Genomic DNA, 12,397 nt, shown 5'->3' with positions numbered 1-12,397 from the left:
ATCTTGGGATAAAGGAGAAGATATGCAGGAAGGCTGGTTGGTGTCAACTGCTGTCCAGTCAGTACACCCACCACCTCCTCAGTCCTCAGGCGCTACATATAAACACAGGCACGCATGCTTGTATGCACCAATACAGTTGAGAGACTTATAACTAGCAACTTTTCCTGTGGTCAAGAATGAGTCTATGACTAAAGAAGGAGGGTAATACATCAATTTGGCAAAAATGTAAGACTTTAATTATGAGAGTCATCTGGTCGTAAATCTGTTACGAGTTACCAAAAGACTGTTGAGTAAATCATCTTTCCCTGTTTTGAAATACATGCAGATACACACATACCTATATCCATACACACACACAAAAGCAGAGTTGATATAAGGGGCTGAATTTCTCACTAAATTGCTAAATACATTTACAGGTAAATTCCAGGAAGTTAAAAAAATGGGGAAAAGACAAAGGCTGTAATAGAAATTTATATTCCTTAAAAAGTTATTATGAACATTTTCTTTCTACTATATCATGCTATTTGTTTTCCTTTGCAAAATCTATAATTGTATAAGTACCAAAGCAGCATCCTTAAACATGTGTCTTTGTCTATGGAAAATTTTCTTAACTCTGTTCAAATGTTAGAGTAAACATTTCAGAAAATTACTTTTTTAATTGATGGACAATGTCCTTGATACAATTACATATATTTGCCTGTGTTTCCATACTTTAAGGGTTCCTTGTAAAAATCATGTAGAATAATTTAACCAACACTTAGAATTTCAAATACTTCTCAAAAGCTGAGTATATTTTTAAAAACTTTGATTCAGGTATTATCTTAAGACTTTACAATAAATAATAGATCTAAAATAATAAATACAATAAATAATATTAAATAAAGGTTCATGGACCTCTGAGGGCTAGAATCACTGTCAGGTGGTCTGTGAGGAAAAACTATTTTCAAAATAATATTCAGACCTTATCTGCCTTTTTTACTCCGATTCTTTCATGTGTAAACAGTACAGTTCTCCAGAGACTACATGCCATGTGACGCATCACTGCCCTGACAGCCAATGACAAGGGTGCCTGAGTACTCGTTTTTAAAAAACTTCTTAGGGAGGCAGGGCAACATGGCAGCGTAAAAAGATCCTAACCTCACCTCCTCTCCCACACACCAAATCTACAGCTACATATAGAACGAGTCCCTCTGAAAAAGACCTGATAACTAGCTGAACAGCTCCTCCACAACAAAAGATAAAAAAGCCACATCAAGACAGGCAGTAGAGGCAGAAAAGCAGGCTTGCCAAAAACTCCACCCTTATGTGGTGACCCATGAGCAAGAGGGATCTCACAAATATGAAGATTCTCTCTGAAGAGTGAAATGTTCAAGCTCTACATCAGGCACCCCAGCCCTTCGGACTTGCATCAGTGAGATGAAACCCCAAAATTTCTGGCTTTGAAAACCAAAGGGGTTTACCTCCAATGGACTCATAGGGCTATAGAAAACTGAGACTTGGCTCTTACAGGGCTCACACAGATTCACTCGCCCGAGGATCCAGTTTGAAACAACCTAGACAATATGTCAAGATTCACTGGCTAATCTTAGACACATTGCTGGAGGGGCAAGGGTCGGTTGGAATCTCTCTGAGGATGGAAGCACTGGTGGACACCATTTTTGCACTCTCCTTCTACCTTGATAGCACCATTGCTGGCAGGCACCATTTTTGCACTCTCCCTCTACCTTGCTAATGCAACTTGCCCAGCCCTTGTACTCTCCTGTGGCCCTGTCCTGCTAAACCTGATGGGCAGGTTTGCTCCTGCCCAGTGCTTCCCCCATGGCCCCATCAAAACCAGTAAGTGCATGCAGTTCACACAGGGGACACCCCTTGAAAGCCTGGCTCTAGTGGCCAGGGGTACCTGTGTTTCTGGGATCTACAGGAATAAAACAATCAGAGAGACAGTTCTTAGTGGGCTATCACCCCCAGAGCACTGCACAGACAGCAGACTGAGACACACCCCAAGTCTTCCTGTGACTGCTCCTTCAAGACTAGGAGAGATAGATGCTTCACTTAATACAGGGAAGCAAACACAGAGAGTCAAGCAAGATAAGGAAATAGAGGAATATGTTCCAAACAAAAGAACAAAATAAAACCCCAGAAAAAAACCTTAATGAAACAAAGATAAGTAATTTACCTGATAAAGAGTTCAAAGCAGTGGTCATAAAGATGCTCACTGATCTCGGGAGAAGAATGGATGAACACAGACAGAACTTCAACAAAGACAGAAAATATAAAAAAAGTACCAAACAGAAGTCACAGAGCTGAAGAATACAATAACTAAACTGAAAAATACACTACAGGGGTTCAACAGTAGGCTAGATGAAGTAGAAGAAAGGATCAGTGACCTGGAAGACAGTACCGTGGAACTTACCCAAACAGAACAGCAAAAAGAAAAAAGAATTTTAAAAAGCAAAGATAGCTTAAGAGACCTACGGGACGAGATCAAGCAGAACAACATTCACGTTATAGGGGTCCAAGAGAGAGAAAGGGACAGAAAATTCATTTGAGGAAATAATAGCTGAAAACTTCCCTATTGAGGGAAGGAGACAGACATCCAGATCTGGGAAGTGCAGAGAGTTCCAAATAAGATGAACCCAAAAAGATCCACACAAAGACACATTATAATTAAAATGTGAACTTAGATAAAGAGGAAATCTTAAAAGCAGCAAGAAAAAAACAATTTGTTACATACAAGGGAACCTCCATAAGACTATCAGCAGGTTTTCCAGCAGAAATTTGGCAGGCCAGAAGAGAGGGGCATGATATATTCAAAGTGCTGAAAGCAAAAACCTGCCCACCAAGAATACTCTACCCAGCAAGGTTATCAATCAGAATTGAAGGAGAGATAAAGAGTTTTCCAGCCAAGAAAAGCTAAAGGAGTTCACCACCATTAAACCAGTCTTACAAGAAATGTTAAAGGGACTTCTTTAAGCTGAAATGAAAGGGCACTAATCAGTAACAGGAAAACATATGGAAGTAAAACTCTCACTGGGAAAGGTAAATATATAAGAAAGGTAGTGGACTAATCACTTATAGAGCTAGCATAACAGTTAAAAGACAAGAGTAGTAAAAATAACTATAACTACAATAATTAGCTAAAGGATACATGAAATAAAAGGATGTAAAATGTGACATGAAAAGCATGAAACATAGGATAGGAGTAGTAAAAATGTAGAGTTTTAGAATGCATTCAAACTTAACTTACTATCAACCTAAAATAGAGTGGTGTATACATAGGCTGATATATATGAGCTTCATGGTAACCACAAAGCAAAAACCTAGAGTAGATATACAAAAGATGATGAGAATGGAATCTAAACATAACACTAAACAAAGTCGTAAAACCACCAAGGAAGAGAGCAAGAGAAAAACAAAGGAACAGAGCGGAACTACAAAACAGCCAGAAAACAATGAACAAAATGGCAATAAGTACATATCTATCTATAATTACTTTAAATGTAAATAGACTAAACTCTCCAATCCAAAAGACAGAGAGTGGCTGAATGGACAAAAAAACAAGACCCACCTATATGCTACCTACAAGACACTCTCTTCATATGTAAGGACACACCGAGATTGAAAATGAAGGGATGGAAAAAGATGTTTAGTGCAAATGGAAACCAAAAGAAAGCCAGGGTAGCTATACTTATATCAGACAAAATAGACTTTAAAACAAAGACTGTAATAAAAGACAAAGATGGGCATTACATAATGATAAAGAGGTCAATCCAACAAGGAGATATATAGCATTTGTAAATATCCACCCAACATAGGAGTACCTAACTACATAAAGCAAATGTTAACAGACCTAAAGGTAAAAATTGACAGCAATATAATAATAGTAGAGGACTGTGCCACCCAACTTACATCAATGAATGAATCATCCAGACAGAGAATTAATACGGAAACATCAGCCTGAAACAACACATTAGACCAGATGTACTTAAAAGAGATATACAGAACCTTCCATCCAAAAGCAACAGAGTATACATTCTTCTCAAGGGCACATGGAATACTCTCCAGGACAGCTCATATGTTAGGCCACAAAACAAGTTCCAATAAATTTAGGAAGACTGAAATCACATAAAGCATCTTTTCAGACCACAATGGTATGAAACTGGAAATCAATCACAAGAAAGAAAAAAAACTGAAAAAAATCATGAATATGTGAAGATTAAATAACATGCTCCTGAACAACCAATGGGTCAATGAAAAAAACAAAGGAGAAATCAAAAACTACCTTGAGACAAATGAAAATGAAAACACAACAAAATAAAATCAATAGGATGCTGCAAAACCAGTTCTAAAAGGGAAGTTCATACTGATTCAGGCCTACTTCAAGAAATAAGAAAAATCTCAAATAAACAATCTAACTTTATACCCAAAGCAATCAGAAAAAGAGGAATAAATGAAGCCCAAAGTTAGCAGGACAGAAAGAATAAAGATTAGAGCAGAAATAAATGAAATAGAGACTAAAAAGACAATAGAAAAGATGAAACTAAGAGTTAATTCTTTGAAAAAAACAAAATTGGCAAACCTGTAGCTAGACAAAGAAAAAAAGAGAGAGGACTCAAATAAATAAAATCAAAAATGAAAGAGAAGTTACAACTGACACCAAAGAAATACAAAGGATCATAAAAGACTACTATGAACAATTATATGCCAAGAAATTGGACAACCAAAAGAAATAGATAAATTCCCAGAAACATGCAATCTTCCAAGATTGATCATGAAGAAAGAGAAAATCTGAATAGACCAATTACCAGCAAGGAGACTGAATCAGTAATGAAAAACCTCCTAACAAACAAAAGTCCAGGACCAGACAGCTCTACTGGTGAATTCTACCAGACATTTAAAGAAGATTTAAGACCTTTCCTTCTCAAACTATTCCAAAAAATTGAAGAGGGGAGAACACTTACAAACTCATCTTATGAGGCCAGCATTACTCTGATACCAAAACCAGAAAAGGATACCACAAAAAGAAATTACAGGTCAACATCCTTGATGAACATAAATGCAAAAATCCTCAACCAAATATTAGCAAACCAAACTCAACAATACATTACAATCATACACCATGGTCAAGTGGGATTTATTCCAGGGATGTAAGGATAGTTCAACATCCACAAATCCATCAAGGTGATACATCACATTAACAAAATGAAAGATAAAAACCATTATGATCATCTCGATAGATGCAGAAAAACCATTTGACAAAACTCAACATCCTTTTATGACAAAAACTCTTAGCAAAGTGGGTATAGAGGGAATGTACCTAACATAATAAAAGCCATATATGACAAGCTCATAGCTAACATCATACTTAATGGTGAAAAGCTGAAAGCTTTTCCTCTAAGATCAGAACAAGACAAGGATGCTCACTCTCACCACTTTTATTCAACATAGTATTGAAAGTTCTAACCAGAGCAATTATGCAAGAAAAAGAAATAAAAGGTATCCGAATTGGAAAGGAAAAGGTAAAATTGTTACTATTTGCAGACACATGATTTTATATATAGAAAACCCTAAAGACTCCACCAAAAAAATGTTAAACCTAATAAATGAATTGAGTAAATATGCAGGATACAAAATAAACAAACAAAAATCTGTTGCATTTTTATACACTAACAATGAACTATCAGGAAGATAAATTAAGAAAACAATCCCATTTACAATTGCATCAAACAGAATAAAATACCTAGGAATAAATTTAACCAAGGAGGTGAAAGAACTGTACACAGAAAATTATAAGACATTGAAGAGAGAAATTGAAGAAGACAAAAATAAACGAAAAGATATTTCATGCTCATGGATTAGAATAATTAATATTGTTAAAATGCCCACATTACCCAAAGCAATCTACAGATTAATGCAATCCCTATCAAAATTCCAATGGCATTTTTCACAGAAATAGAACAAACAATCCTAAAATTTGTATAGAATCACAACAAATAGGCAAAGCAATCTTGAGAAAGAAGAAGAAGGCTGGAGGCATCACGCACCCTGATTTCAAACAATATTATAAAGCTATAGTAACCAAAAGAGTATGGTGTTGGCATAAAAACAGACATATAGATCAATGGAACAGAATAGAAACCCAGAAATAAACCTATACGTATATGGTCAATTAATTTATGACACTGCAATCAATAATATACAATGGGAAAAGGACAATCTCTTCAATAAATGGTGATGGGAAAACTGGACAGCCACATATAAAGAATGAAATTAGTCTACTATCTTACACCATGCACAAAAATTAACACAAAATGGATTAAAGACTTGAATATAAGACTGGAAGCTAGAAGAAAACATAGGTTGTAAGCTACTTGACATCAGCCTTGGTGATTTTTTGGAGCTGACTCCAAAGGCAAGGTCAACAAAAGCAAAAATAAACAAGTGGGACTACATCAAACGAAAAAGCTCCTGCACAGCAAAGGAAACCATCAACAAAACGAAAAGACAACCTGTCTGTAGGGAAAAGATATGTGCAAATCTTATATCTGATAAGGGGTAATATCCAAAATACATAAAGAACTCATACAATTCAATAGCATAAAAACCAAATGATCCAATTAAAAGATGGGCAGAAGATCTGAATAGACATTTTTCTAAAAAAGATATACAGATGGCCAATAGGCACACATGAGAAGATGCTCAACATCACTAATCATCATAAGGGAAATGCAAATCAAAACCACAGCGACACATGCATACCTGCTAGAATGGCTATTATCAAAAAGACAAGAAATAATGAATTTTGGAGAGGATGTGGAAAAAACATCTTCTTGTGCACTGTTGGTGAAAATGTAAATTGGTGCAGCCACTATGGAAAAACACTATGGAAGTTCCTCAAAAAACTAAAATTAGAACTACCATATGATCGAGCACTGTCACTTCTGGGAGTTTATCTGAAGAAAACGAAAACACTAAATCAAAAGATATATGCACACTTATATTCACTGCAGCATTATTCACAATAGCCAAGGCATGAAAACAATCTAAATGTCCACTGATAGATGAATGCACAAATAAGATGCGGTGTATATATATATATATATATATACAATGGAATACTACTCATCCATAAAAAAAGAATGAAAACTTGCCATTTGCAACAAAACGGATAGACGTTGAGGGCATTATGCTAAGTGAAATAAGTCAGAGAAAGACAAACACAATATGATTTCACTTATATATGGAATCTAAAGAACAAAACAAATGAACAAACAAACTAAAACTCATAGACAGAGAACAGACTGGTGGTTGCCAGAGGAGAGGGAGGTAGCGGGGTAGGTAAAATTGGTGAACAGGGTCAAGAGATACAAACTTGCAGTCATAAAATAAATAAGTCATGGGGATATAATGTACATCATGGTGACTACAGTCAACAATATCGTATTGCATATTTTGTAACTTTGTATGGTAAAAGGTGGAAACTAGACTGATTGTGATCATTTTGCAGTGTACACAAATATCAAATCATTATGTTGTACACCTGAAACCAACATGTTATATGTCAACTATATATCAATTTAAAAGAAAAAGACAGACAGCGGGAGATTTGAGACAGACAGAAGAGGGGAAGACACAGACACACGGAGGAGAAGGCGATAGGGAGATGCAGGCGGAGACTGGAGGGAGTGCAGCCACGAGCCAAAGAACGCCTGCAGCCACCAGAAGCTGGAAAGAAGTAAGGCATGAATTCTCCCCTAAGGCCTCTGGAGAGAGTATGGTCCTGTTGATACCTTGATTTCAGACTCCTGCCCTCCAGAACTGTGAGAGAATAAATTTCTGTTGTTTTAAGCCAAAAAAAGTTCCTTTCAAAAGATGCTGGTATAGAATCTGATATAGATCCACGTGAAGAAATCACTGTACTTATTAAAATATTATAAAACAAAAATATTTTTCTTAGATTTTCTAACACAGTAAATATAACCCACACAAGCAGAAACTCCTTAGGGTCTTCAATTTTTAAAAGTGTAAAGACATCCTGAGACCAAAAAATTCGAGAATCACTGTAATAGATAATATAGCTAAAACAAATAAGAACTCATCTTGACTCTGTTAACACAGAGCTATACTTTTTCTCAGTTTGACATTTCTTGGAAACCAAGTAACACATCCCAGTTAAAAGTGAGCTAGCCCTTTAAGTGCTTCCAAGGGGAGGCAATGGCACCACTTTTTGGCAGCAGATGGCATTTATAGACAAAGTCCCATTTAAGGGGTATGCCTGCAGATTCAGCTCTGCAAGTCTCAACACAAATACTGTTAAATATCTTATCCGCTTTGAGTTTGCTTCTATAATCACTTCAGTAGAATATTTTCTATAAAGTTAGATATGAGAGACTCATAATTAAATTGTGCTTCATTCAGATATAAAACCACCATCTTTAACCTCAGGCATCTGAGGTCAGCTTAGACTGACCTCAGAGGAGCAAACTCTTTGTAAAATGAAAGGATAGACAGAAAAACTGAGGGGTGACAGCTTTCAAACAGAAATATAACGAAGAAAATTTTAGGAACAGCATAAGAGGTTCTCTCCCCTGGAATGTACCAAATTTTTAAATTACAAAGTTATGAAAAAGTTCAAAGGTGACATTTTACAGGTGGTCATTAAGAGGCAGTTCCAATAATTTTACTATAATAAACCTGCTTATTACCTGTTTGGCAATATTTTCACAATATTTGCGTTCCAACTCAACCTCGAGTTTCTTCAAGCCCCCCTTGATAGCTATTTCCTTCTCTTGCTCTAAATCTTGCTGGATCTTTCGCTTCTGCTCTTCTATCATGATTTCCATCTCTTTTTTGGAAATAACATCAATGGTGGTTACTTGGTCAGTTTGGCTGCAACAATCCAAGGTCTTCTTTTCCATTGCCTTTATAGTTTGATCCAGCTTAGCCTGCCACTCCTTTTCAAGCTGTTGAATGAGTTCTTGTTTGATCTGTTTTCAGAAGAAAAATCATACGAAAAGAAAAATATTCAAATAAGCAAAAACTGGAATTAATAGCTAGCCAAAAAAGCAACCACAGCTGTGCTTGAAAACCATCTAGACATTGTTGTAGTAATTGCATGAGGTTTAGAAATTTAGTCAATGAAAATATATTCTCAAGTAAATCCTGAAAGTTACTCTTTGACCTTATCTGTGTGACATAAATCACATGGAAGATTTAAGTACATTGTGTAAGGTCAGGCTGCCTTGCTTTCAGTATGGAACTTTCTGGAAGCTTTGACATCGCCACTATAAAGATGGAATGACTTTAAAAAAAAAAAAAGACAAAAACTTCTGCTATTAATATGTATTTTTCCATCAATACCAGGCTTTCCACAAAGCAGGTATTGGGTAAGTCTGACCAATAAAACTTAAAATTGAACAATGTAAAAAACAGTTTTACTTACTTAAACACATTAGAATTTTGTTTGTCATGATATTAAATTCTACTGAGTCAACTGTGCACTCAAGAGCGGGGCGTTATTGGAAGAATTCTTTTCTACTTCCAACAGCCTAGTGGGATGGATCCAAATACAATCAGTCTTAGGCAAAACTGTGAAACAGCAAAATTTGCTTTTGCGTTTTCCTATTTCCCACCTCCTGGGTATCCAGGATTCTCAAACCACTTCCCTGAACACCAGAGCCCCTGGCTGTATTTCTTCACTTGAAATAGCCATCCAGTGCAGCAGTTGATGCTGTCCTGACATTCTCACAAAAAATTAGCTGTCCACCTCATCCCCCTGGTAAACAAGTGACTAGCAAATCCAGCTAAAAGACAATTTGCAACAATGTGAAAATAGAGGATTTGTTTTGTGTCATCCAGATTATTTATATATATATATCTTTTGTTAATAAAAAATGACTAGTAAAAGAATTTCAGGTGCCAGTGCTAGATTAATGAAATGCTATTTGGAGGAGAGCATGGGAGATGAGGAGTAGGGAGGTCAAAAGACAGGGCAGCTGTCTACTGTTCCATCTTCTGGTGGCCCCCATCACAATTAATAGCAATCTTGTGGATAGGACAATCTAGTTTAAATAAGCTTGAGAATTTATTTCACTTCCAACTAAACTTTTAAGATTATAATTTGGTTCTTAATTTTCTAGGAAATTATTAGCATTTTCTAATCACATTTACGACTCAGGTAATAGAGGTAATGTTCCTGCCCAGTCGTGACTTCTTTCTTCTAACCCACAATATAGGTTATTTATTTGTATACAGATGGGTCTAGAGTTATTAGAATCATTCCACAGTATGAAATTAGATCATGATTCATTATGAGGAATCAAAAAAGTGACCCCCAAAACGCATTATATCCTGAATTGGTTTGAAGAGTCAAGAGGTGGGAAGTTTTAAAAAATAAAACTGGTGTGAGTAAGCTGCTAATGGCCCAATTCTGGAGAAGTAAAATGAGTGACTATGTATGTACTTGGGAATTAAAAATTATATGTCTGTTCTGGAAGAATTGTCTTTCAACAGTTAATACTACATTTTTTAAACAAGGTTGACTAGAAAGAAATGTTAACCCAAACTTCTTTCTGTTCCTTATCCCAATGTCCTTTGGCTAACATCACTTCATTTTCAACCTGCTGTTTAATATTAGTTTCTTGTTCTTTCAGCCACTTGTTTTTTCCATCATAAGTGTGTGTTGGTACTTTTCTTCCAATTCCACCTGCAGTTTGCTTACATATACTTCTCTTTCCTCCAATAACTCTCTCTTTAAACAAAATTCAAGAAAAAATATCCCTGTACAACACTAATATCCTCCAAGTCAAATTTATAAAATAATGGTTATATGCACATAAAAGACAGCAGCAACAGAAACAAATGGTCTCCCTATATGCTAACTCAATCAGGAGAATAAATGTCTTGTAAAGACCTACTTACATCTCAAATATTTGAGTAAAAAATTTACAAATGACTATATTAAAAGTAAAAAGCATCTAATACAAAAAGTACATTTCCAAAAGACCAAATACTCTTCTTAAACAGTGAAACCGACATTTATGTTTACACCCCATCCATCACGGGACAAATTAGGTATTAGAGCCCAGAAAACATTTACATTTCTGAAAGACGTATTCTGAAATAAGCCAAAAATTGTTGTTCTATCCTAAAAGCTAAGCCTCCTGTGATAAATCCATATTTGCATTTTTTCATTATCAAAGACAAATTTTTCATCAAAATTAGCTAAAGCATTATCAAATAAGAACTGTAAAGTGTCAGTTAAAATTTAATAATTTGACTTATTCATACAACAGTCTATTTATTCTAGGAACTCAGTTGATTTGAAAACTCTAATAAAACTCTACTCAGGGATCAAAATTATCTATGAAGAGTTTCTGTTTGAAAATTTTTTGAAATGGTTTTCTGGAGGTCCCACCAAGAAGCCACGAGAAGCCACACACGGCAGCCCACAGACTACAAGGCCAGGGAAGTAGACATCCCAAACCTACTGCCAGGCAGCAAGAGAGCTTTCGCTCTGCGTCTCTCTGACATTATTTCTGATTCATGACTGTCTGGCTATCTGGGTTTTTCTGGTTCATAGCTGACATGGATTATTTCTGTTTTAATTGCTATCTGATTCCTCTCCATCACTGGCAAATGCCAAGAAGAAGATATCTATGTTTGCTCAGTGCCACATGATTTTGAAAAGTTTCTGGTGTCTGAGGGACCCCTTTTTTCACAATCAGGTCATGGAGACTGCAGTTGCACTAAGACTACAGGACAATCTCAGCCATAGAGTTGAGAAAGTTGTCCAGTGTCACGTTGTATATCACTGTTATTATTTTTGATGGACTGTAGTAGGAATCCTCAAATTGTCTTATCTGTGTATGTCTACCCTTCAGGAGTTGTTTCCACATGTATCTGCATTTCATTTTGACCCACAGCAGAAAAATGTGATCAATTTTCTGTGTGTTTGTATGTTTGTAAGTATATCAGTTAGCTCTGCTACATAATAAATAGCCAAAACTTAAGAGATTTAAAACAACAAACATCTATTACTTCTCATGATTCTGTGGGTCAGTTGGGTGGTGGCTTTGGTCTAAGTCTGCTGGGCTGATCTCTGCAGGCTATTGGGGCTACGTAGTCTAAGATGCCCTCATTCATTTGTCTGGTAGTTAGCTCGATGTCTGCTAGGATGATGGCAATGACTTGGTCACATGTGTCATCATCCAGCAGGTTATCCCAGATCATTCACATGGTGGTGGTTGCAGGGTTCCTAAGAGTATCAAGCTTGCAAGCCCCAATGCATAAACACCTCTTTTTTCTTTTTTTGCTGAGGAAGCTTCACCCTGAGCTAACATCTGTTGCTAATCTCCCTCTTCTTGCTTGAGGAAGATTCACCTGGAGCTAACATCTG

The 12,397-nt window shown here is 36.2% G+C and overlaps 1 protein-coding gene across 11 annotated transcripts in view; it reads right to left on the bottom strand.

Annotated features, from left to right (window-relative positions):
* Positions 1-12,397, bottom strand: part of CEP152 (centrosomal protein 152) — a 92,313-nt gene that overhangs the window by 23,247 nt on the left and 56,669 nt on the right. For all 11 annotated transcript variants that reach the window (XM_070271334.1, XM_070271365.1, XM_070271351.1 and 8 more), the window contains exon 18: positions 8,706-8,987. In XM_070271334.1, the coding sequence (XP_070127435.1) occupies positions 8,706-8,987 (282 nt within the window). The remainder of the gene's footprint in view (positions 1-8,705; positions 8,988-12,397) is intronic.

This window comes from Equus caballus, chromosome 1, assembly GCF_041296265.1.
Source record: "Equus caballus isolate H_3958 breed thoroughbred chromosome 1, TB-T2T, whole genome shotgun sequence".
Classification (NCBI taxonomy): domain Eukaryota; kingdom Metazoa; phylum Chordata; class Mammalia; order Perissodactyla; family Equidae; genus Equus; species Equus caballus.
The sequence above is the reverse complement of the archived record's forward strand: the minus strand, read 5'-3'. Positions and strand labels throughout refer to the sequence as shown.